Genomic DNA, 27,992 nt, shown 5'->3' on the forward strand with positions numbered 1-27,992 from the left:
GCGTAAGCTACAAACAGGAAGCACATGTCCCCATCATCATCGTATCTCTGCACATATTTTTTAATTTGTGGTCAGGTAACTATAAGTAATTAATATTCGCGACGCCATGACCGCAAATTATTCGTTAAAGGTCAACAGGGACCTTTTGGATCCAAACTTTGAAAGTTACAGATTGTCGCTGGACTCAATTCCCACATACAACGTTCAACTGGATGCTGGTAAGAATCTACAGTGCATAGCAGTAGCTACTGGACTGGTTATCTTATTACTATGGTAACAGGGAGAACTGGACAAACGCGATAACACGTTTTTTGGGAGATAATCTCCCTAAGAAATATAGTGCCCATATAGTGCCCATGGGCACTATATTTCTTTGGGAGATTATTTTAGCCCTGAAACATGACTGCCATGACGAGAGTCATGAATCATGGCTAGATTATCTCTGCCTTAAGGACTTCTCCTTAAGATTCTTGTCTGTGGCAAGAATACATAATGGCAGGCAACAGGATATATATATTTTTTACCAAAAGCAGTTATGAAACAGTAGATACAACAGTTTCAGGGCTAATACAACACAGTCTTCAAGCCTTTGTTGTATCTCGAGTCTCGACCAGTCCACAACAAAATAAAAACATTAAATACCTTAAAGAAAAGATAACTCCATTAGCTCTAGGCCAAGCTTGAATTATCCTCTTTCAATCTGCCAAACTTTTGTTTCATAAAAAATCCACCGTAGACATATACTTTCTGTCAAGAAATTCAGTGCAGGTGATTCTTTTTCTAAGTGTTGGAGTTTGGAACCACTCCAATGCTCTGTCAGTGAGGAGACAGGCGAGTTTAGCCAATAACTAAACTCACCTGTACAGGATTTGCGGCACACGCACGTCCCACACAGACATTTTTTCCTGTCTCTGCTAAAGTGACGTGGAGCATTTTTCAATGATCTTATAATTTTAATATTGGACAGGAGAGAGAATGACCACTCCCCTTTGCAATTTCTGATAGAGGTAGAATAGAATCAGAAATACTAAATAGCACAACATTTGCAAACATAATTTGCAGCTTGTGGGAGAAAATAACCAAAAGATAATAACCAACTTCTTTATGCCTGCAAACCTTACAATAAAGTTGAAGATGAAACTACTGTATATAGTGTTGATGGCAACATTGGCAACATCTGAATTTTGTGTCTTTCATCAAGCTCAATATCCGGTCTTGTCTGCAGTCTGCACAATTCTTGAAGGGCCCATACCGTAGATAAACTGAAGGAATACATACTTAAGGTATCACCAGGGCTTCTTTCTTGATATCTTGAAAGTGAATGTTAGGTCATTCCTTCAGTTTTTCAGTAGTAGATTCTGGAGGTCTGTTATTTTATTGCTTCACTTAAAGCATATGTTTGTTGAAGAGAACACGTTTCGGTCAAACTGACCTTCATCAGGTATCCCTCCCTACCTGAAGAAGGTCAGTTTTCCCAAAACAGTGTGCTCTGTTCTCTTCAATAAACTCTGCTGTAAGTGAAGACACTGTGCCTGATTGTTTTCCCTTTCCTACTTTGAGTTGGCTGTTCACTCCTATGCACCTGTCCTACTCCTAAGTAGGTGTGCAAAAGGACGAATAAGCCCTTTCTTTTTTGACTATGCAACAAGAAATGCAAAGTTAATAACAGCGACAGCGGGCTTAGGGGCCTATGGGTCTGGTGTAGTAGGCCTGTTCAGTAATCAGAAGAGCAAGGATTATCACTCTTTGGTATTTGACTTTAGCAGGAATGGAAAGGAAATTCATTTTTGCACAACACATCTATTAATTTCTTTTTCGCCTTTTGTTTTAGCTGTGGAAGAGATTAAACTGAAGGATAGTCACTACACTTTGGATCATGTGCGTGCTTTTGGCATGTACAATTACCTGCACTTAGATCCCTGGTATGAGGACAGTGTCTTCTTTGTGGACTGCAAAGGACGAGTTCTGAATCTCACTGTGAATCTGGTAAGTTTAATCTAAAAGCTTGCTGATCAGCTTGGTGACTTGCTGAGGTGGCTGTCTTGTACTGTGTGTCCATACTGTATGTACTATTATTAGGTCAAAAGAATCAGTTCTACACTACCTTGCCTTCCTGTTTCTTTTGATTCATTTGATCTTAAAGTCCTTTTATTCCACACACTTATAAACTCACAAACAGCGGTAAAATAGGAGTATGAATCAGCCCTAACCTCCCACGGGGCAGCACACCTAAACACTCTCCCAACCCTTAAAGGAGAATGCCATGCTAGAAGGCTTTCTTACCTTTATTTTTTATTTGTTACTTCCCCACCAAAGAGGTCCAGGTGTTATTTTGTGCAAAAGTGCATTATTGGCTATTTTCCCTAATATAAGCCTGCAATAGGGGTTGGGTTTTTGTGCGAATTCGCTTTTTTCCATCGAAATAAGTAGTAAAGTGTGCTGCTTGGGATACTATTTACATTAAAGAGAGGATATGCAAACACCCCATAGCCCCATTCAATTCAATGCAATTCAATTCAATTCATTGAGGGCTTATGGTAGGGGAAATAGCCAATAATGCGCTTTTGCACAAAATAACACCTGGGGTCCTGGACCTCTTTGGTGGGGATGTAACAACTACACATAAAGGTAAGAAAGCCTTTGTTTTTTGTTTTGTCTAAATAAATGTCTCTTTAAAAGTTTTAAACAAAGCCTTCCTAAATGATAAACTGCAGTTCATCGTGTCAATTCTGTGTTGGAGAAACAGAGGGCTGAGGGAACATAGGCATGACCCCCTGGGGGGAAAGTACATTTTGCATGTATGTATCTATTATGAAATGGGTGAAATCTCTTTTCATTCACCTAGTCCACCCAGTAGGTGGCAGCAGATACATCAGTAATGGCAAGCTCAGTATTATTTCTTCCTATACATTGCACCCTTTCCTGCTCAGGATGTAAGTAGAGGGAGAATGAGACAATTAATGAAGACACATGTTAATGAGCGGGTCAGTGTGAGCGAAGAAAGAACAGAGAAACACAGTCCTTAAACAGATTACTCTTGGGTTCAATTATTTTTTAGATATTTTTTTATCCCACGATTTTGCAACCCATTTCTTCACCCAGTGTCAATTATCTAATGTACACTTCTTCTGCCAACCTGGGGGGGGCAGCGGACTGACTTCATGCTTCCTTCTATGCAGGAGGAGTCCAAGCTGCTCAATTCTAATATTTGTTTGCGTCTGAAGATCTGATAAGAAACTTGCTTGCTACACTGACACGCAAGGAGCAAAACCAGAGCAATGAATTTGATCTTAGTGGAGACTGCTTTTTCAGACAGCATTGACTATAATTAAGGATAATGGCTAATGGCCTTTTCATTTTCTGTCAGCCAGCCTGAATGATAGTCATTGCAGACAGTATTATTGGCTTTCACTGGCATCATTATGACTCTTTATGCAAACGTGTTGTTAAAAATCTAATTACAATGATCCCTTGATAATTATCCTTGCTTTGTGTACGATTGGAGGGAAGTGGTGGTTGGTTATTGTATACAGCCGGCCCTAGGACAATTAATTCGTTCTGTACATTTAGCACCACTGACACTTGAGAAAATGATCTGAAAGGTGCATTATACTGTAGGCCTATGCACAGTATCATGCACCATGGCAACGAAAGAGCAGCTATTTGCCTCGTCCTTTTCAATACGTGTTACTTGGTGTGGCGAATAATTGATGCTCATGTAACATCATGTCTCTATACAAGCAAGGAACTGACAGTACAGCTGTGAGTGTGAATCATTCACGATCACGTGTGTTCTCATGGCGAGAGGAAGGGGGCAAGGAACTACAATACCTCTGTTTCTTTTCCCCTTTGGTTCAACAATCTTTTTTTCTCACTCCCTGCCTTATTGATTAACTGATCTTCCGGCCTGTGAAATGAATGCTGTTTCTGTTTACATGACGTTTCTATGTCAAGTTGTGCGTGTCAGAGTCGATGCTGGAGGCTGTTCTTAAGGGATTACTGTGGTCAGTTCGATACAAAAAGCATTAACCTTTTCACTTTGTACTTCAAACACTACAGTCACCGAGTCCTGCCATTTGATTGTTTGTATTAAAGACATGTCTGGAGTATGACACAGAATATAATTGGCCAGGTTGTCCAGAATGCCCACACTGATAATGGACTATATTAAAGGGATTTATGACCTTTTTTAATGTATTGATTGCTACAAGGTCAATCCATATTGTAGAACAGTATTGACAAAATCCACTGTCTACTATTTCCATGCTTAGCAGTTAGACTCTTTGGAGCTGTGCATTGCTTCTCTGTGTCTTGTCTGCTTCTTGACTCATGTTGTTTTGTCAATCCAGGATACAGCTCTCGGGAAGCCCACGGAGGTCTATCATATGACCCCTGATCCCAGCAAGAGTGAGGATCGCCTGGGGGCCTCTCTGAGTCTCACCTCGGCCACCTGGGCAGCCCTCTCCGACGGCACCGGCAGACTCTACCTCCTCCGCACCAGCAAGAGGGGAGAGAGTTCCCACTTAAAGTGGGAGGTAAGACGAAGTGGTCATTGAATAGTAATTTAAGAACGAACCCCCAGTGGTCCGGATTGCGCAGGGGTTAAGTTCCTGCTCACCACGGTGGACAAGGTTTAAATTCCTCCTTGGTGCCTTCGGCTTGGCCAGCCACACTAATGATCAGGGTGGGAAGCAGGCAGGGGAGGAAGTTCTATGTCGCTTGGTCACTTGTTCAGCAGAGAGTGTGAATGGGAGGGATAGCGTGTTCCTCTGAATGTGTCCTGGTGAAACTCCTCAGATGAAATGAAGTGTCTGGTGTTATTTCACTTTCAATCATGTTTGTGGTAATTTTAACGTAGATATTTGATATTCACTTTATCAGACACAAACCCAACCATGATGGATTAATCGATAACACCCATCCTTGGTTTTGGTGACTGATATTGTTGTCCTAAAAAAATATGAACTACCGGTAGGTCTCCACCAGGCCAGATCAGGTTGTGGTCTCCTGGTGACACTATAATAGGGCAATGTGAAAAGGGTGCCATTTCTTCTGGATGACAATTGGATGATTTGAGGCATTTTGTTCCAAAAGTGTTTGGAAAAATCCACATGTTGGTGGTGCTATAACAGGCCAATCTGGAAAGTTTGGGGCAGAGGTTCATCGTTAGCATCCAGGGAGTGTGTGCAAAACATACTCTCCCCATGCCTTCGACCTGGTGGAGACAAAAAAACAAATAAATGGTAGGGGTCGTCAGTGACGGGGACTATACAAACGGTCATTAACATGTCCAACTCCCCAAGAAGAAAAGAGAAGAAGAAAGCACTCCGTCGTCGCGGTCTAAAACGATACTTTATCTGCCAAAAAGATTCCGGTTGGCGGAAAAATAGTGGCACAAGCGGGCTTCGATCCAAGGAGGTATGGGTTGGGAATCGGATAACGATATTGATAACGAGGCAAACCACTGAGGCTGGTGCTGAGATTGGGTATTCAGTCTGACCCTTTATTAGAATGTGATGCCCAACTCCTCTAAAAAAAACTCTGCCAGAACGTCTTGACGGCTGATTTCTCCATTCTGTTAATCCTATTCTCTTTATTCTATTCCTCCCCTTGGTCAGCCTGGTGGCACGGGTGAAAAATGGGTTACAAATCGTGGGATAAAAATTATAGATTTTTATATATAATAATAGGTCTTTGATCTGAAAGTATCGACCTGGTAAAATAAAGGTGGGGTCCGGGGGATTGGCAACAAGTACATTGGGGAGAAAAAGAATGGAAGAATCTGTACCATTGGACCCGCAGTATCGTTTTCTCCATGACCTTGTTTAAAAATGTAAATGCTTTATGCAAAACACAGGTATAAAAATGTCAAACTTTTGGTACATACCTAATTTTGCATCATCATATAATTTTTCTTTCTTTATAATGTGAAAAGCTGTTAAGAGCTTTAATATGATGGAAAAGGTATTTGCACCTGCATTTTCTTACTGTTAATAAAGAATCAATTTAATAGGTTCTACCACTCTTTAGGACAAACAAATGAGGTGTGAAAATGTTAAACAGACAATAATCTGTCAGTACTAACTAACCAGATTTTCTAAACCAGTGAGGAAGGGAATCTTTGTTCATGTTATCTCAGTAATATCCACAATAGAGGGTATGCGTGTGACATCCTCATCAAACCAGGAAGTTATGCGGGAACGTCTACTGAGTGCCAAAATTTTCTTTCTAGCATTGACAGCTCATACATCCAAACAGAAAAGTCCAATATGATTGCATTAAACGACGTTAAACAACATTAAACTCACTTTGCCACTCGATTTGCCATTGACTTTATGCATGCGCATACCCTCTATATCTGCTTTTGCTTGCAAATTAATTTTCTTTCTGCCTGGGCCGTGGCTCAGCCCGAGTCTGGCAGTGTGCCGCGGGTTCGACTCCCGATCCCGACGGCCTTTACGGCATATCTTTCCCCCATTTCCTGTCAGCCTACTGTCTGTCCCTCTATAAAACATATTTAAAAAATAAAGGTGAAAGCCGCAAAAAAACTAATAATACTAATTTGCTTTCTGTCCATGAAACACCATGCACAGTTCAAGAGTAGAATTTGTTGAATGTAGATGTAGAAGGATTATGCTGCTGAAACCTTTTGAAGTGAAGACTTTCCAATGTTATAATGTCAGCACTAAAGAACCAGAGCCAAACTGCTACTGAATATTTCTCTTTTTTCCTTTTATTCCATTAATCATAATATGAAGTATCCCTATTCTGGGGCGAACATTCCCTGGAACTAGTAGATTTACAGATTAGCTATTTGGTGTAGGAAAAAAAGTAATTTTGGAAAGCTAGTAAACCACATTCATTTATTCCATTACATGATTAAAAGTATTATGCCAGATACACTCATTACTCTAGATCATTGGTTCCCACCTTCCCAAGTACCACCTCCAGAAAATATTTGGCCAACATAATAACTGGATGCATTGCTGATGTATCTTGAATCCTTGATAGCAGCTGGCAGTGTGGTCAGGGCAACCTTTCTGTAACTCACATGATTGATCCCTCGGGTTTGGCTTCTGCAGTGTCCATCAGAATAATGCAATGTTCTGATGATGTACAAGTATGTTTAACGTCAACTGAAGGCTTACACTATAAATATATATACGAAATGAATATATAATTTCATACATCCCGGATGTATGTTCATCATGTGCACATTTGTGTTTCTTTTAGCCAGTATTCAATGAAGAGCTGGGGGAGCCCTTCACCATCCTCCACAGTGTGTCTCATGTGCATGCTGGTGTCCATACCATGGAGGTCCTGATGCTCCGCATCCAGAAAGACTCGGAGGAAACCAAGGGAAGTGGATACTCTGTATCCCTGGAATGGATCACAGTCACCAACACAGCAGGACAAGGTGAGCAGTACGGCTGGGAAATTTAATCCAAATATATCCTAATTGACATTTCAAACCAATAACCTCATATCACCCAGCCCCAGTGAGTATATTCCAGAATTTGGGTAATTGGGTATGTATGTAGTAAGATTAGAACTGTATGTAATATACAGTATAATCAAGCTTGGATTGAGATCTTAATTTATTTATCCTTGTAATTTTAGGGTAAGGTTTGTAATCTCAACAAGGAAATTCAGTGGCCAGCCAATATGATTGCTGATTAGGTCACACTGTGAAGTTAAATAGGCATAACGGGTAATTAATTGAGTTTAATTATTTTGTCCCACATGAGCACCACATTAGCATGGAAGTAAACACAATTTGGCTCCTGACATTTGCCACAGGCCCAAAATTATAAAAAAAAAAAAAAAAGAATGGTTGAACTTGGACCTGTGATGTCATGGCGTACTTTTTATTTCTGTTCTATTAATTTGGTCATTAAGGTCCACAGAATGAGAGGCCCGCTCTGCCGGAAACATTGCCCAAAACAGTTATATGGCCATTTTTGTATAATGAAGCCTTCATTTTTTGATTTTTTCGCTTTTTTACTTTGATATAAATCAACTTTTCCATGGATTATGATGATTATCAGCCAATGTTTCATTCTTTTCAGCAATCTGTATAGTCATTCCACGCAAAGTATTATTAAAATCAATTATCAAACCCAAATCAATGGATCTGAAGATTTTGATGATCCCAGATCCCAAAGTGCGTTTTTTACAATTACAATTACAATGTTTTATGCGACTATCAGACCTGTGGGATTCTGTGTATCTTGCTTAGTTTGAACCTACGGTATACAGCACTTGAGTTGATTTGAGATACACTTCAGTGGTTTTTAAGACATACAGTACAGTGATCAATATATGTAGTTACAGTACAATAGTACTGTAACTACAGTGGTTTACAATACAGTGGTTTACAATACAGTGGTTTACAATATAGTATAATGGTCTCTAGATACAGTACAGTGGTCTCATAAAGCCATAGATAGAGGACAGTTTTCTGGTGATGGCCGTTTTTCCCTCGCCAAAATGTTGTATAACTTTTATGACGTTGTTCACTTCATCTGGGAATCATTTGACAGTCTACACTCTACTACACAACCTACTGAGCACTTTAAGGTCGCCTTCACACCAGAAAGCTTTACTGCGATTAAAACGAATCCTGCTGCAAATTGTCGGAAAGTGCGCTTCATTTGGCAGGTGTGAAGCCTCATTCGAATTCTAATGCGCATCAAAGAACCGCATTCTACTCCGCCAAAAAACTGGGGTTTCGCTTCCAATCGCATTTGATTTCGATTTGGTGCAGGTGGGAATGCAATCCGCAGCAAATAAAGGAAATTAAGCTAAACACAGTTGGAGACGGAGAAGGGATATTAATTTTACGCAGCGCAGTGTGAAGGCAAACCGCAGCAAATGATATATGCAAGAATCCCAACTTCTCCGCCCATTCACATCGAGTCTACCGAAGTATTAGGTGTGCATGTGACATAAGAAAATAAACCTAGTTCACATCACATGGTCAAAAAAGGAAGGCATCATTATGCAAAACATTTCTTTTGCAATGTTTCTGGCAGAGCAGGCCTCTCATTCTGTGCACCTTAATGACCAAATTAATAGAAAAAACACAAATAAAAAGTACGGCATGACATCACAGGTCTGCTCATATTTTGGGTGACTGGCTCTCTGACTATGACTGAAAGAGCCTGCTTATAAGATAGACAATGGCAGAATGGCATGAAAAGAATACACAACATTTTGAGAGCCTTGTGAATGATTCATAGATGAAGCCTTTTGATATTTGCTAGCTGCAGCCTCATCTTTTTTGCTATTAGCTTTGTGTGTTGGAGAAAGACTCCCCATATTATTTGTGCCAATTAGCCATACTGCGTTTTCACTTCTATATCTTGTTTTTTCAGCCAGAATTCAGCTTTTTCATTAAACAGAATTTAAATAGAGTTATTGATCACATTCTTTGCCAGCAAAGATTATATAATAAAGTCATTGTATAAGCTACATTAATCTATGACTCAGATATGATGTTGATGATATTATGAATGATCAAACATAAACACCAAAATGATTCAGGTGCAGTATAGCATTTTAGAAATGAAACCACCACCGCTGTGAATTTATTTTCAGGGTAAATGTTTACCTTTTATCGTTCCAATTTCAGGTCAGGAGAAGACCTACAAGGTGATGAAGAGGAGGGTGTTGATGGGGAAGTCGGTACCTCATTACGCAGCGTTGGAGCCAAAGGGGAAGGGGCTGATGTTGGCGTCAGAGAAACCTTTTGTCTTCACACATGTGGATGGGCTGCCCATTGAGCAGCATCCTGCAGAACCCATGGAGGCGGACACAACAGGTGCGTCACTAATTCAAGTCCCACAGTGTCTGTAGACCAGGGTTATTAATAATGAGCCTTGACACCAGCCAACCGCTAGTAAATCATTTTGACGTGTAACCAATCACTTTTTGAAGGTTGTTCACTATTCCAAGTGTCTTGTAGGCAGAAAATAAAGTGTGTAGTAAATTAAGTCATAGATTCAATCACCCACAAGATGTTCAATCACCCACAAGAAAATGTTGCTTGTGTGCTTCTTTTCCAACGCACATCTTTATACTTGTGCGGTTAATTGCATATTTGGGATCTGGCCTGTCAAAAAGTTACGATTGTTGCACCAGCCATAGTTTTGTCATTGCTAACTGAGTATTTTCTGAAAGCTTAGTCAAAACACTACAATATTTGTTTTTACCGCCAAACCCATTTAGACCTGGAAAGCTATGTAGCAATGGGTTAAGCCCTATATGCTATGATAGCCAATGTACTGTACAGGCTTACGATATGTTTAGACTTTTGAGCTTATAGATCTGCCTGTTTTCACTATTTTTTGAAAAATCGGAAAATATGTATTTACGGTACATACAGTGTCTGACACAGTGTGAAACAATTTGCATATAATGACCTGCCCAGAATATCGATGCCAAAGTGGATAAGGCTATTAATACATGTCATTATACAGTGGCTTCCGTTCTCAATCCTTTTCTGTAGTTTGTCATCCCACAATCTCCTTTATGCCTGAGACTCTAAAAAGACAGTATTTTTGCTCTAGAGTAGACATTCACATTTGATCTGTCACAGAGTTGAAGCAAATGAAATAGAAGTCTGTTCTGGTTCCCCCTGAACACTATTTCTCTTTGTGTACTCCATTGACATGGCATTCACTTTTTTAAATGTAGTATGAAGTCGCTGTTTGTCACTTCTCCCTCCATGCAGTTCCTGTACTCATTACCCTGAAAAGCAGGTTGAACACACCAGCTGATACAAAGTGGCCCACCGGAATGTAGTCTTAGAAACGATGAACGAGACTGTTATACTGTAAATGCTTTCAGACTTTGGCGATCTATGTCTGTGACTGTGTACATTGTAGTATAAACACAGTAACACACACTGCAGAACATTCATTTCAATGTCTTGGCTGATGCTGTGTCCATGTGTGTATGTAGCTGATGAACACTATAACAAGGTTGTTTTCTTAGTGTCTCGTAGGCTAAGTGTCTGTCTGTTTGTCTGTCACCATTGGCCTGTGTTTGGGGGGAGGGAAGCCGGGCGGGCAAGGTGATTATTGGCACTGCACGTAATCCTACAGGCTGAGGCAGCACCTGTCAGCAGTTAGTGTTTGGCGCGAGGAGTGTAGGACTGAGGTTGTACGTCCTCACTGGTAGGTGAGTCCGTAGGAAGGTTGTACGTCCTCACTGGTAGGTGAGTCCATAGGATACAACAGTGAGTCCAGTCCGTAGGATACAACAGCAGTGAAGACACAGACATGTGTGCGAGGAGGAATTAATTGGCATAACAAAGTTACTTGGGTAAAATGTGTTAAAAAAAAGAAAGGAAAAAAGTAGACCAATCACAGTTCATGCTACATGATTGACATGGATAGGTGTCAATGTAAGACATTACACCATAATCCTATCTATAGATAGATAAATCAATAGCATTAACTATTGAAACCAAGTGTGCACTGCAGTGTAGTGTACCCCTCATCATTTTCTTTGGTTAAGCAAACCAACAATTACAAAGAGGTCTTGATACCATTACCTCCCATACCTTCTATAATACAGCACGTCTGGGTTTTTTGTTTCTGACATATCGGTCCAGTTTAAAACTATTACACATTGGCAACACTCTGTTATAACTGCCTGTGCTCTCATTGCTCTGTATTTGTTGGCAGATAGGTCTGTATGTGAGATCACAGGGTTTTGTAGATACGGTATGAGCGTTGGACCTTTGGCTCTCTGTACATTGTAGTCTTTCCATTGCTCTGGTTAGATTAACCATATGGTGGGACTGAGACTGTCCTGCATTTTATTATATGCTATTGTGGAATATACCAATATATATTAATATACCAATACACAGAATGTGTCACGACAGCACATCTATTTAGAACATCAGATGTATTTGCGTCTCTATCCTGAGATTCATTTCATAATTGGCCACGGCGGCATTGCCTCAAATATAGATTGCATCGGTGGCGGTGCAATCTTATTGTTATTAATCTACATTACACAAAAGCTCTCACACTCTAACCTTTCCAACATATAAGATCCATGTTAAAACGTTACCGTGCACGTTGCGTGGATACAGGGATATCATCATTTGCTGAGAACACAATGGCACAATTTTCTGTGTTCCTTTTCTTGGATAGGCTTAAAGTAAGTAAGCTTTAAAGGAAACTTTATATTGGAAATACTTTTCTGATGATAGAAAAAGCATGAATTGGGCAAACGGGTCAGGTAATTCCGAAAAAGGAAAATGGTGCGGACAGCCCAGCGCAATGTGGGAGCTGGGAGGTGAGTTCACTGTGATCCATAGCTGTTGCACTGCTCTAATGAACTGCACCTTAAGAGCACTGCACCTGCTGCTACCTTTTAATCTCGCTTCATGGTGGCATTTTTATGTACAAATCTGCATCAGATGCTAATGTTCTAAACATCATGTACATGCTCAAACACGGCCATGCAAGATTTAAATAAAATGTTCTGCCTCATCAGTGAGACTCGCCAAGTGGTCAGCCAATTCCATGATCAGATATACGTGTATTAGAGACCTGCGGATGGCGGATTTAGGCGGATTCCAGTTTCTGGAGAAAATGGAATTACTTTGGCCGCAAAAGCCTTGAAACTACATATGAAAGCAATGTCGCTGCTATCACACCCAGTTGTCAACACATTGCGTTCCTGAGATTCCTCGCTGACGTAAGCTCAGCTGGCGGTGACTCGACTCGTACTAACCACGAAACATTAAATATGAATAAAAAAAATGTAATTAATTTCGAATTTCTGTCGACGGGCAGCTACCCAGAAATGTAGTCTCTGGGTTGTTTGATTCGTTTCTAGCTCTTATTGTGTTACTCTTTGGGTATATTTGTACATTTCCACCTTCAGTCGATGCTTCATATCCATATGAGTGAAAAGGTTGGGATGATCGGTTTATTTTTCAAACACCAATCGGTTTATTTTTCAAACACAGGTTTGTGTTTTTCAAACACAAACCTGTGGACTGGCGCCCTCTACTGACAGTGACGTCAGGTGCTCTATCTATGGCATCTATAGGCTTATTATAGCTTTTAAAACATACAAAATCTTGGCAAAATCTCGCAATCCACAACCACCCACAATCCGCCGATGGTTGCGGATTGATAAATTGGAATAATTAATTAATGCGGTCGGATAACGGGCGGATTATGAATATCCGCACGCGGATTCGGGTGACAAAAAAGCTCATCCGCAGGTCTCTAACCGTCTAACGTGTATACTGTAGACCAAAAGATATGTATGAAGATTGAAGATGCATTTACCTGCCAATGTCAATTTTGAATGTGAGTGAGAATGTAACTTGCGTGTGCATGGTTGCGTCCGTGTGTGTATCCTTCCGTCTGTCCGCTCTTTCCTTCCTTGCTTCCCGTAGAAAAAGTCAAAAGCCAGTGCCTTGCTTAATTTGGTCCTTTAAAGTCTGTGCTTAAATTGGTCTTTTAAAACCTGTTCCACAATCACAACATGTCATCCTTTGTGTACTCGTAATTCATCACACCCCATAGCACTGCTCTGGCTATTACCGCCTTAATAAATGACACATTCATTTGTTCTCCACCAGGCCGAATGCATGGGGAGAGAGTATGTTTTGCTGTGTGTGTGTGTGTGTGTGTGTGTGTGTGTGTGTGTGTGTGTGTGTGTGTGTGTGTGTGTGTGTGTGTGTGTGTGTGTGTGTGTGTGTGTGTGTGTGAGTGTGTGAGTGTGTGAGTCTGCCCCTGTGTGTGTGTGTGAGTCTGTGTATGTGTGAGTCAGTCCGTCCGTGTGTGAGTGTGTGTGTCCGTCTGTGTACAGCTCATCTCCGGCACCGTTAATCCGGTCGATGCCAAATTTTGCACACACACACTCTCTGGATGCCAACGATGAACCTCTGCCCCAAATTTTCCAGAACGGCCTGTTATAGCGCCACCAGGAGGCTGACTTTTGTAAAACATATTTTTTATTACTCCCAGATTCTGTCCAAAAATCGCTCAAATCGTTACACAGTATCTCTATAGCCATGTGTTCAAGACGAATCTATCCGATATTTCATATTCCATCCCAATTGGCTAACATTGGCTTTCAAAGTTTGCAGGATTGGCCTGTTTTGAACAAAAAGCCTCAAATCATCATCAACACAGCGTGCAATTTACGCGAAATCTTTCACGCACTTTCCTACTAGGCTGAGGAATATATCCCACCCTTTTCACATTGGCCTGTTATAGCACCACACACAGGTGGATTTTTGCAAAACACATATTTGGAACAAAATGCCTCAAATCATCCATTTTGCCATCCAAGGCGTAAGAAGAAATGGCACAAGTTTCACATTGGCCTATTACACACACGTCCCGACGTCACCTCATTCTTTAAGCAGAGCAACAGAGACACAGCAATAGCAGCACCTGAGAAAGAAAAAAGTTGTTCCAGGCCAGGGTAAACTTATTTTAGATGCGAGGACGCAAAAAACTGCTTACATCGGCTGACGGGCAGCAATCACACCAGCCCCGCTCACCACCACCACCCGCGCTGGGGAAGAACCAGAGGTCTGTCCTTGGTTGCCTGTCGGTCTCTACAGAGACAATCGGGTTTCTATCGGCTATGGAGGAGCTACCAACAACAACACGGCTAACACAATTTCTAGCTGCTGAAATCAATTAGAAATTAATATGAAATTACGCGCATAACGAGCGGCTCATACGGTATCTTGCTTCAATATAGCTCTGTTTTGACGCTTTCCCCCCCCTTTTTCTATCATGTAGGCTCCATTATATCTGGTGCAGTGCTTGTGGTTCATGAAAGTACAAAATAAAAGTTTATGTTGTCATCATTTAGCTATCATCGAACTGTCTATTGTAGGCATGTGTAGCCTATAAGAATATAAGCTACAGCTACAACATAAATATACATTGTATTTCGGACTTTCGGTAACTTCTGTCTATCAATCTGGGGGGGGGGGGGCGGGGGAGAAAAATCTCAAAAAGAACAGTCACAATGTATTATGTTGGAATGTGCTGAGTTTATAGATGAACTTTTTATTATTATTATTATATTTCTTAAATTTTTGAATAGGGCTTAAAGGTGTAGTTCACCCCCAAAAAGACTTATTTTCTATCGATTACACACCTGCAAGAATCCTTGAATTCATAGGTTTTGTTGTTTTTGTTGCATTCCTAAGACAATCATTTGATAACTGGCTGCGCAGAGGCCTATCAATGAATTCAAGTCTCCATGTTGTGAGTAATCGATAGAAAAAAAGTCATTTTGGAATGTGGTTAAATAAAATAAACGTTGGTTTATCTGGGTGTTATATTTACTTGTTTGCTTGTTTATTGTATAATAAAAGTAAAATGTTTTTTCATATTGAAGTTGAAATACATATACTTAATTACATTTTTGTAACAAAACATCGTTAATCAGTGGTCTAGGCCGGCTTCTCAAGAAATACAAATCAATATCGGACCCAAAAATCGGCCATTACTCGAGCTCTAGTCATAATAGGTCCTGAGATAATGAACTCTTGAGTGTCACTTTCACGAAAAGCTCAAAATATGTTGAAATGGACTGAAAGTGTTTGATGGTTAATCAGAGTTAAATATTCCATGTTCCAACTTCTGGCACTGAAATATGCTGAAGAGGCAAGTCGTTCCTCAACCACGGCAGTTGAATTTGGGTTGATAAGCTTAACTGTGAGCCAGGGACCTTGGAAACTAAATTAAATTATGATAATTCGTTCTCCAATATTCTCACATTCACCATGTTTCTTTATTTATTATTTATTTTATTTATTCGCGGATTGTATTGCATGTTTTATGTATGACCCTGCAACAGATGGTGAGCTATAAAACAAGAATGTCATTAACGTTATTGCCATGCATTCCCCCCTCTCACGTTCCCATTCAGATCCCATTTATTTCTGGCAGCAGACGGCCGAGGATGTCATAGTGTCTGTACGCATGCCGCAGGGCATCACCAAAGACCAGGTGCAGTTCAAGCTGACCGCAGAGAGACTGAGGGTGGGAGTGCAGGGATTTCCCCTCTTGCTAGAGGGCCAGCTTCACGCACCCGTGGACATGGAGGCCAGCACTTGGATTATCAAAGATGATAAAAGGTTGGCGACTTTACCATCCCTCCCCCACTTAGTGGGTTGTTCTCCTGTTTCTGTTGTGCTTTTGAGCACCCTGAGAAGGCGAGAAGGCGAGGTGGTACAGTCACTTAATTGCCAAACATACACTTTGCCTCTCCCAGAGAGTGGTTGGGTTTAGGAAATGTTTAGAAAGCCTTGCATGGGAACCCACAATGGAGCAATCCAGAAAAAACGTTTTCCGTATGATCAGTGAATGTGGTTCCAAGTGATACAGAATCCAAGCTGCAAGGTTAGATTGATTGAATACTTACCGTTTGCAAAAAACCACAGGAATGTACAATTGAATACAAGGTCTGCTAAGAGGATTTTATGCCCAAGAAAGCCTATGGTTTGTTTCCATTGGGGTCCTTTTGTACTACATTCATCGAACAAAATGTGGCCCTTCAATCCATACCTCATTCATATAATAATTCATTTATCTGTATATTTATTCATGCCCTCGTAGAAAGCACTCTTATCTCCCACGCTGTCCAGTCCTCACTGCCGTGCTTCTACTCAGACAATTAGGTTTGTTCCGAATCCTTAATATAAAAACATGTTGCATAACATGTTTTCACACTACGTTTCTAAGACAACTTGTCGTGGCAATAAGCTCTTGCCAATTATGTGTATATGATTCTGTATATCTGCATTTGAATAGAGTTGAGCCTCGCACGATGGTGTCACTCACTGAAAATAACTTGAAAATCAGTTTTCAGTGAGCAAAGGTTTTAAATTTGGCTTACAGTTCAAACTTCCTTCCTTTTTTATTGGTCTGTCTGTCTGTCTGTCTGTCTGTCTGTCTGTCTGTCTGTCTGTCTGTCTGTCTGTCTGTCTGTCTGTCTGTCTGTCTGTCTGTCTGTCTGTCTGTCTGTGGTATGTGCATCTATCCTTCTGTCTGCCTCTTCTCTGGTTCTCTGGGACTTAAAATGTCTCTTTCTCTCCAGCCTGGAGGTGACTCTTCAGAAGCGTGACGAAGGGCCCATGTGGACCGAGCTGGTGTTGGGAGACAGGAGAGGAGAGTACTTGGTGAGCGAGGAACAGGCGGCCCTCATCCAGGAGAGACTGACTCACCTCACCACAGAAGACCTGGTGAGATTTGTTGTCTTTTTTTGTTTTGCACTTTTCCCAATTTTCTCCCCAATTTAGTAAATTCCCCATGTGTACAGTGGTTCTGGTTACGCCAAAGCTCCACTGCAGCCATCGGGCATGTGTCAGCGTTTCGTCGTTGTCAATGTAGGGAATGTTTCCATTTTAATCAATGAAGGGTGCTCCAATGTCGATGGTTGCGTCTGGACGGCATCACCTATTCGCCCGGTTCATTTTCTGATGCCGTCCAAACGCAACACAACACACTCAGTGGCGCCCCAACCTTGCTGGACCAAAAAATATATATATTTTAATATTTTGGCTAGATGCACTAGATCTGCTATTTTTGGAAAGAACAGTGAAAATGTGTGCAAATCTTTGAATATATTTACCCTGTATATTTCTTTTCACTTAATAATATTTATTGATGAAAAGACAGACAAGAAAAAGACAATACGAAAAAAGAAAAAGGCTGAAAGAAGAGATCCCACTTTTCCCACTTTTTATAGAACTTATCCTCTTGTAGTCTAAGTATGAATGATAGTGTTTCCATAACATACAGTTCCTCAGTAATGTCCATCCATTGATCTTTCGTTGGTGGGTCCTGTTGGTACCAGCGTCGTGTGATCACTTTCTTACTTGTTGCTAAGAGGATCTTGATTTAAATATTTATCATGTATTAGAAACTCTTCAGGGATATTTCCCAGCAATACAAAGGAACAAGTCTGAGGTATCTTAAAACACAGAATGGTCTCCAAGGTGGAGTGGATATCCTGCCAGTATTTCTGAATTTTAGGACAAGTCCAGAATATATGAGTGTGGCCCGCCTACCCGGTATATATTTTTAAGCCAAATTCATATCATTTTCGGGGTCGTTTGAGCACTACTGACATAGCAACTAACTCAGAATACTGTTAGGATTAGGATATAGAAGACATTTATAGAATCAGCCTCAGGTCAAATCAAGCCTCTCCTCTCCTCTCCTCTCCTCTCCTCTCCTCTCCTCTCCTCTCCTCTCCTCTCCTCTCCTCTCCTCTCCTCTCCTCTCCTCTCCTCTCCTCTCCTCTCCTCTCCTCTCCTCTGTGTATCCAGAATAGTAACCCGGACAAAGACAAGCCCCCCTGTAACTCCCAGGAGCTGGAGGACTGTGATGGCTTCCCTGAGGACGGCTCCAGCCTCGCTTACTTTGACGGAGAATCACTGAAGCCCACTCAAGTGGTGAGTAAGATAACCTTGTACAGCACCGTGCATCCATCACCATCCATTGACCAAGACCCTTCTTGCAGCTAATGCCGCCTCTCAATGTACAAACCTACAGTACGTACATTCGTACAGACATGCCATGGTGAATGAAACATTTGGGTTTTAGAGATTTGCTATAATTATACATTAAAGTTGTAACTTGTTATAAACAGCCTTGTCCTTTCACCACCCACTCAACTAATAAGCCATGCAGAAGTGACCAAACGCCTTCAGAATTTAGTAATAATAGTAGTAGTAGTACTAGTAAGTAAGTAGTAATAGTATATACACTAATAATAATAATAATAATAATAATAATAATAATTACTTGCGCAAGCAGAGTGCGCAATAATCATGTGTAATTATTATTATTATTATTATTATTATTATACACTAGAAAGAGAGTTTTGTGTGACATGCTCATTCAACAAAGTATTAAAAAAATATGCTTGTCCCATTGTGGCTCGCAAATATGTAGTCTCTTTAGATCCAGGATCCAGGGATATGTCTCTTTCCAGATGGGTTGATATTTTCGGGTATATTTGCGCGACTTGCGCCCCTCGGCTGCTGACTGCTTGCTGCTATTAGCTCTTAAAAGAGCCGTTGTGTTGGTGCTGATAGTGCTGTCAGCCTCGGCAGCTACGTTGTCTGGCACCGGGATCTTGTCAGTAGGCGCCAGAGTCGGTGCTTCATCGTAGATTCGTAGTCAAATGGAAATAAAGCTGTACTGTACTGTATGCAACATTTATACTCTCTACCTGGCAGCAGAACAAAAGCCACCTTATTAGCATTTGAATGCCCAAGTTGGGCGGCCCAACACCTCTTGCCCAAGCGCCCCCCACCCCCGTAAAGGTGTGTGACTACGTGACATTTTGAGCAGGGGGAGTCTTCATAATACGTGGGTGCATATTGGCTTATTATTTTAACCGTGGGTGTTTCAGCTACCAGGCACCCCCGGAGTCTCCGCGCCTGACTCAAGCATAGTCTGAGAGGATCATTTTTTACGAATTTCAACCTGGCATTCCAATTTGTCATATTTTGAAAATGGTCAAAAATAGCAAAGATAACAGATCGACAAACTCACAACATATTATAAATATATATAGGGCAAATAATCGTATTTCCTTTTTTTTTTAAACTTATAAATATACGTATATTAGTATATGGTTAATACCTCATCCGCATGACAGATTGTCTCAAGTGTGAGTCATTGAGTGGGTGAACTGGGTGTCAAATCTACTCCAAGTCCAGATTCTCATTTTTCTTTTGAACGTTGACAGTTCCAGATTTGTGTCGTATTACTCATGCAGCACAGCTTACTCACGTCACCTCACTTTGGGTTTGACAGGAGAGGGAAACAGATTTGTGGACTGGCTGCCAGAGATGATGCCACCACATGATCTCATAAAACCCTGTTGAGACGGGTTTGTCATTTGTCATTGTTTTGCTGAAATATTGGATATCTCTCCTTACAAAAGAAACAATCTGTTGAGGTTTCAATGTGTGTTACACAATGCTTTGGCTCTGGGGGCTTCTAGGGTCAAGTTCTAAGCAGTAGTTTTGGTCTTTTCTTTTTTGAGGTATTAAAAAGGTCTTACAAGTCCTTAAATTGTCTTTTCACCCCCAAAAATAAATATGTGGGGACTTGAACCACATTATGAGAACCACTGTGTTATACTACATTCACAAGGGCAGACGCAAAGACGCAGTCTGCCATTCATTGTCAATGTAAGCCAGCGACGTGAAGCTACGAAGAAAATCCGGCACTTGTAGCTATTGCAAAAGCTACAACAGCTACAAATACACTATGTAGCTTTGCATCTTTTGCATCTGCCCGTGTGAACACAGCATTAGAGGGTGGGAAGCTTGGCAGAGGAGTGTTCTCTGTCGCTGCACTATAGCAACACCTACAAGGGTTAAAAGTGTGTAAAAAAAAGTTTTAGCTACTCCAGGGGGAGGGCCCCCTGTATTAGTACCTCTGAGGACCCCATGTTGAAGACCAAGTCTCTACAGCTGCACTCTTCTTCCTGTTTTGTTCATTCACTCAAAACATTCAACCACTTTTTAGTTACTTGATGGAGAATTTCTCATCGCAATGTTGAAGCATCGCATGGCTTTGCACAACGACAGGCTGATAATGACCCATGTACAATGTCTCAGCCCATGGCCTAAAACGTTGGCTTGGTGTACCTGCAACGTTTTGTACCTCCCTCTTTCCTTTCACAGATAATTAAGACCAATTACGCCAAGCAGCCACTCAGATGTGCACTCAGAACATGTATGTTTGCACACATACTGTAGTCAGTGTGCACACTGCACAGTTTATTATCCCACTTTCTAATTCCGTCTCCCACTTAGGAAAATGGCATATCCACAAGGACGTTATCTTGACCTTTCTTAAAAGCACTCAGAGACCTTGTGATCTGCTCTTCTCAGCTTCCTGTCCGAAGTGGCGAAATGGAACATTTTCTTTGTGATCCTCAGAGAAACGACACGATGACTCAGATCCCCACTGACTGTATCTGTAATGGCCTTACAATTACTCACAGATGTATACAGGTGAAAATTGTCACATTGACGATGAGATGACAATATCTATGTGGGGGATAAATTACTACATCTTTTACAAACTGATAGTATAAAATTAACAGTTCAGGGTAAGGGAAAAGCCAGACAACTCTGTCTGCTTTTGAATAGATTATTTTGTGATTGATTGAATACTTTATACTTTCATTTAGGTCGCTTTCCTGTGATTAAAACGAATCCTTCTGCACATTGTCGGAAAGTGCGCTTCGTTTGGCAGGTGTGAAGCCTTATTCGAATCCTAATGCGCATCAAAGATCCGCATTCTACAAAAAAATGGGGGTTTCACTTCGCTTCCAATCGCACTTGATTTAGATTCGGTGCAGGTGTGAATGCAATCCGCAGAAAATAAAGGAAATGAAGCAAACAATGTGGCGGGTGAGGAGCTAAACATAGTTGTCTGTGCGTAAACATGGAGTGCTTTCACTGTGGGGGGAGTAGGGACTTTCTTCATCCCGATAAACTTGTAAACATTTTGCTCAGTGCGCTCCGCATGCTCAGCGCTGTGCCTCCATGCCCAAAAGAACAGTGCATGGAGAGAGCGAGAGAGAGAGGAGTTCACTGTGTAGACTAGTTTATGAATTGAACACATTGATAAAGGTCCCTCTTGTGTTTCCAATTGCTCCGGATGAAGGCAAATGCAGCAAATTAAATATGCAAGAATCCCAACTTCTCTGCCCGAAGTATTAGGTGTGAATGCGACCTTAGTTCTTAATAGTTTGTTATTAGTATGGCCATTTTCCTCTTGAACCCATGCGTCCCTAATAAGCTCACAAATAAATCTGATGGCAAGGAAAGAGAGCAGCTGTCACTGGCGACCTGAGGGAAGTGCTGAATCTAATGACAAGCTGGGATACAGGGTTATTCAGGGTATTTCGGCTGTTTCATCACTGACATCTAGCCGCTGTCTATCGATGTATCTGTTTTCGCTTCCCTCTAATGCCTGCCTCTCTTCCCATCACACATTCTACATGCACACAAATTCACACACACGCATGTACGGAGCATACATGTGCACACACAGACACTTGCCCCTTCTCTGATAAGAATGTTCAGTTGCTTAAGAACATTGTGCCTTTGCACAACTACTATATGCCCTATTGTATGTGAAGAATGAGAAGGAACCATGATATTCTGGTTTCTGCAGATGAACCCAATTCTGTTCCGTTACTTCCTTTCTTTAGTGGTTACCCCTTGCCTTTTTGCTTGTTAGATAAAATTCCTCTACTTCTCTGTCAAAACTCTCTGGAGACTCCCTGGGAAATATTTTCACTATGTTTAGGCACCCATTATTCTCAAGCCACAGAATTTCTGGGATTCATGATCTAATGATCTAATTTTCCGAGACCCACGTCAGTAGTGATAGTACATTTGCACGGGGCTGGCAGTGGCTCGTGGGTGGAGTAGCCGGTAGAGCAGCCGGATAGGAACCATGAGGTTCCCAGTTCGATCCCGGGCTCCCCCAGATTTTGTGTCAAAGTGTCCTTTAGAAAGACACTGAACCCCTAATTGCTCTCGATGGTGCATGGTTTCCTCTGTATAATTAATATTTGCATTATTGATTAATGAATTGATATCTCCTTAACCACTTGAACCCCAACGTACCTATTCTGGCCATTGTACATAAACATTCAGCGAAAATATCAGAATGCTATTGTCATTGAAGAGATTTGTTGTAGAGTGAAAAAGGAGAGTTCCTGGCAGACCGTGGTTAACAAAGTACAGTATAGGGTTTAAGTGGTTAATGTATTGCATTTGTACTACCGAATTCATCATCGGGATGCTGTGGTTTTGGTTAAACTTTAACCAATTCTGACCATTCTGAGTTCTGACAAATCCTTTAACGGTTAAAGGATTTGTCAGAACTCAGAATGGTCACCATTAGATTCTCAATGATCCTCCGATATTCACTCCAAATGACTCGATCAGTGATCCGCAATTTACCTGATCTGGAGAAACCTATCTTTTATACCATTTAAGTGTTATAAGGTCAATCAGATATATAGTATAATATCGTTTTGCATCTTTGTGACAGGCCTAAACATTCTCCCCTTCCTCCCCACACACAGGAACAGTTTTGACATAATAATTTAGAAATATTAAAAATTTCCACTTCACACAAGATCGGTATCGGCCAATCGTGAGAAAAACAATCGGTGATCGGGATCAGTCCCTAAACACCCGATCGGAGCACCTCTAATTGCCTCAACAAAAATCAAATCATTTAAAAATATTCTACTTTATTAAGTTGATCGGGGTAAGCACAAGCTGAATGCCTAAAATGCTACATGGAGAAAGTCAATTATACGTTTCTTTTTCTATCTTTTTTTATCCTACGAGTTTGCAACCCATTTTTTCACCCCGTATGTATGAGGAGTCCAAGCTGCTTCTTTCTACCTGACAGGGGGGAGTTTCTCCCGTTTGATGTAGCGCGTGGAAGGAACACGTTATTCCGACCAGTTCATTTCCTCTCCATCAGGCGCGGAGGTACTTTAGAGACCAGGATTACTGCATGTTTTTGTGAGGGTACCTACCCTAGGGGACACAGGGAGAACATGCAAACTCCACATAGAAAGGCTCTTTCGCCAACCTTCCAGTTAGAACAGCGTGTTGGCCCAGCTCATTTAAGGAACCTCTTTCATCGCCATGGCAACACATAACGGCAACGGATAACATGAGAGTTTGTTTTTATTTGATTCTGTTTCTCACTGGTTTTTCGTTGGTCTGGGAGATTATGATAGTTCAGATTTTAGATCATTTTACCATACAATATCCCTGATACTCATACGTGTTATTTATTGGGTTATTTGTGGCTCATCACAAAATATTGACCATAGCAATCATGTGCAACTTTGGCACTCTCGTGAGCATGAGAGTAGCTGGAGGGATGGCTTGTTAAATGCTTGTCAGCATGCAGAACAATGTCTGCCTGAAGCCTGATAGATGTTGAATACCTGTCAAGGACTTGTTGTGAGGGAATACAATAGAGCTGTCTCAAGCAAAAAAAATAGATTCAGCGATTGTTGGATTGGATGTGGGCTGCTTTCAAGTAGTCTTGGTGGTTGATCGCCTTGCTGATTTGAGGTTGATGATGAAGAGATGCTCAACATGGAGAGATATACGTACATCTCTGTGTGTGTCCCTAACAGTACCTGTGTGGGAGCCGGAATACAATCCGAATTCATTGTCACATCACAGGTTTGGGTGAAATTAGTTTTCGTGCCAGTTCTATTATATTGTTATTTCCATAGAAGGAAAAAAGAGAAGGAAGAAGAAGGGGGAAAAGAGATCAATCAAAGAAAACAAATGATCTACATATTTACACATACTGTTACTATAGTAGCTACCTGAGATAGGAGGTACATGGAATTAAGGTGCAAAATAGCAGCGCGTGTGGGAAATTGCATTTGTGTTCAATCTCTGTTGGAACGTGGAGTGCATCCACTATTGTTTGTGTTCAAGAAACTTCTTGTAAAATGTTCAACCAATTATATATCAGGAATTATTAGTTCAATAATTATTCTGAATCCTCAAGGTGAACCTGGGGAGTCACCAGTACCTGTTCACAGTCGACGTGAACCCGCCAGAAATGCCTTGCCTCTGCCTCAGGCATGATGTGGATGCCTTGCTTTGGCAGCCGCGACCCGACCAACCCAGCAACATGTGGGACCACGTTGCCACATTCAATGCCCTAGGTAAGAACTCAAGTGTCTCGCATTACTGATGCTTGTGATTCTTGAGGTAAAGTGTCTTGACTGCTACGCTACCTAGAGCTTGATGATGAGAATGATGGAGGGAGTGGGGGGTGACTTGAAGTTAGCTGACGTAGTCTATGTACTGTCTTCTTCTTTTTCTTTCCGGCTGTTCCCTTCAGGGGTCGCCACAGCGAATCATCTGTCTCCATATCACCCTGTCCTCTGCCTCCTCTTCTTTTATACCAACTATCTTCATGTATTTATGGATGTAGTCTTATACTACATCCATAAATATCCGCTTTGGTCTACTAACTCTAGGCCGGCAGTTCCAACCTCGGCATCCTTCTACCAATTTATTCGCTATCCCTCCTCTACATTTCCAAAACCATCTCAGTCTGGCCTCTCTGGCTTTATCTCCAAAACACCTGGTAACAAGTAGTCTTGTTAACGAACGGTTCATGAGCCTTGTGGACATTTCTTAGCATGAAGCAGCTTGATGTACAAGTACACCCCCTGGACATTAGTACACAGTAGTGTCACTCACAGGCATTGGCTGCCTCCAATCCAACCCTTGATGTGGCAAGTAGGGAATCAATTATTGCACGACTATGTGTTCAGTGTTGAGTCTGATTCATAATAATGTTTAGTGCCTCAGCATGTTTGCTGACAATCCATTCAGCCTTGGCCACGCATCATCTCTTCCCTGGAGGGATATACGAATACGATCATATGAACGCTACACAAATTCAATTATCTACAAGTCTTACCATCTGATGAAGCAGCCTGAATGAAGTCTGTGTCTGATGTAGTGATCATAATGTTTTCCATAATCTATATCTGATAGCAGCGTTTCAGTATGCCCTGAATTGTTTATTATAAAAAGGGTTATATCCTGTTCTGCTATATTAGCATATTATTTTATCCTGTGATGTTAAACTTTGTACGTTTCTTTTAAAGAGATTCATGTTGTGTAAGCGAGTCACTTGCTATAATACACTGATCTAGATCAAGCTATAAACTTCTGTGCTGTAAGCTTGCAGATTTAGTTTTTTCTTTTTTTTTAAACAAGTGAAGACGTTGAACTTATACTAGGAGTTCTCACCACGGTGAGATTCGCTTCATGTTGGATGTTCCAGTTGCCTTTTGTGGTGTTAAATGGGACATGGAACAATGTAAATGAGGCATAATGTACTTAAAAGCGACACTAAAATATAGTAGGACATTTACAAACGGCTTTGTCAATAATTGTGCACTGTTCTCCAGATGAAACTGAACTTCACAATTACCGGTAGTGAAAGTTAGTTAATGAAAGTTAACCGTTTCCGGCTCCACACGTCCTAGGGAACCCAATCGACGCGTACAAAGGACGTGTGTACACGTCTTAGCGCATCCTCAATGATATCGGGCGAGAGAAGAATATTCTGAATTTATTCCTTTAAAAGAATTTGACGGAGACTATCAGGCACCCGTCGCTTCGCTCTGCCTTCATATTAGCCTACCGTTCGATTAGCTATCGCGGCAGAAAGAATGCCTCGTCTCTCCTAATCCAGGGCGCTCTCCGTGGTTTTGATATGATGGATATACTACGCGCTTCATTTCTGACTTCAACATGCCTCGTTCAAAATATGAATGCTTTGGAGCTGGGGGGGGGGCTTCAGAGTAAAAGCGGCCATGTCTTTCCGGCACCCCAGAGCTCCTATTTTGAAGGCATCCCGGGAACCAATCAGAAGAAGAAGACCCCATATTCCCCCATCAGACATTGTGGCTCTTTGTGCCTTTTTAGTTTCCAGTTCAAATTCCCTTGTGTGTGGACACTGAAGGTTCTATTCTGGTCTGTTCATTGTAGGCTATGTCCAGGCATCGAAACGTGACAAGAAGTTTGCGACCTGCGCCCCGAACTTCTCCTATGCGACCCTGGGGGAGTGCCTTCGCCGTGTGTTCATCTACAGACAGCCGGCACCCGTTGACACGGTTCTGTTTAACAGGAAGCAGGGCCGGCAGGTGGGACAGGTCGCCAAGCAGCAGGTGACCAGCCTGGACACCAATGAGCCAATCCTGGGCTTCCGTGCGACCAACGAGAGACTTTTCACACTGACCTCCAACAACCTCTTTGTCCTGAAGATCAATAATAATTAGATTAATGGAGAGTATTTTTAGAATTTTACCTCCTCTTGCCGTGCAGGAGCTCTGAGCATTCCAATGTCATTATTTACTGTGGAACAACAAATATTGGCGCTCTTCCATTTAATTGGAAAACCTTGAATAATAATGTATGAGTTTATGTACTCATTGCCCATGTCATCATTCAAGTGCCCTCTCTATAATGTTGGCAGTCTTCTGTGTATTGTGACAGAGATGTGTAAATAAATGTCATACAGTACTGTATACTAACAGATTATAATAACCAGTCGTCATTTGTGAAGAATCCTCTCAGACAATCTAAAATAAAACCAATCCTCTTGACCTCAGCTTACATGCATGTGGGGGGCGGGATGGTAAATGGTGCATTTATATAGCGCCTTTATCCAAGGCGCTTTACATAGATTGTGCATTACATTCACCCTTTCACACACACACATTCATACACCGATGGCGACGGAAACCATGCAAGGTACCAACCAGCACATCAGGAGCAATTAGTTAGCAATTCAGTGTCTTGCTCAAGGACACTTCGACACTAACTCTGGGGGAGCCGGGTTCAAACTGGCAACCTTGCGGTTACCATCCAGCCACTCTACCCCTGAGCCACTGCCACCCCATCCAGTTTCCCTATTGAACGTGCTTGGAGCACACTCAAGAAAGTTGCAGGACCCACATGCTCAGGTGCCAGTCACACACCTGCTAGCTCTTCACAAGAGTGAATACCAACAGAAGAATATTGCAGGGGACTTTGGCACATTTCTGGGGAGCGCTACCCACACTGTAATCGTTTTTTATTTTCTTTGAGTTGATTAATTTCTTCTAGCATCAAACATGTGAACCGCAACATTTCACTTTCAAGATTTACTAAGTCAATATTTTCTTTCACTGTTCGGACACTGTATAAATTCATTAAGCAGCTTTTGAATTTCCAGTACCATATATGCTCAGTGTTGTCTATAGACGTTTGGCAGTATGACAGTATACAAGTGGAACCCCTGAAGCAGGATAATTGTTTTATTTGAGTCTAATTGGTGCTTTTGATTGTCCTGACTGCTCAGTATTTTTCCTCAGCAGGCCTGTTT

General features: G+C 41.4%; 1 protein-coding gene across 1 annotated transcript; it reads left to right on the forward strand.

Moving 5' to 3' along the window:
* The first annotated feature begins 26 nt into the window (after nt 1-26).
* Nucleotides 27-27,873, forward strand: nudcd1 (NudC domain containing 1). The gene is made up of 10 exons (XM_080787868.1): nt 27-218; nt 1,832-1,986; nt 4,350-4,535; nt 7,234-7,417; nt 9,635-9,823; nt 15,937-16,144; nt 17,107-17,251; nt 18,341-18,466; nt 24,609-24,768; nt 26,615-27,873. Exons 1-10 carry the CDS (start codon nt 107-109, stop codon nt 26,902-26,904), a joined length of 1,755 nt encoding a protein of 584 aa, XP_080643994.1. The 5' UTR covers nt 27-106; the 3' UTR covers nt 26,905-27,873.
* The last annotated feature ends 119 nt before the right edge of the window (nt 27,874-27,992 follow it).

Source organism: Protomyctophum bolini (genome assembly GCF_963924005.1).
Source record: "Protomyctophum bolini genome assembly, chromosome: 17".
Lineage (NCBI taxonomy): Eukaryota > Metazoa > Chordata > Actinopteri > Myctophiformes > Myctophidae > Protomyctophum > Protomyctophum bolini.

Coding starts and splice junctions, on each gene's coding strand:
- nudcd1 (XM_080787868.1), top strand. CDS start 107: ATGACCGCAAATTATTCGTTAAAGGTCAACAGGGACCTTTTGGATCCA. Junction 9,824..15,936: donor CATGGAGGCGGACACAACAG/GTGCGTCACTAA, acceptor GTTCCCATTCAG/ATCCCATTTATTTCTGGCAG. Junction 16,145..17,106: donor ATTATCAAAGATGATAAAAG/GTTGGCGACTTT, acceptor CTTTCTCTCCAG/CCTGGAGGTGACTCTTCAGA.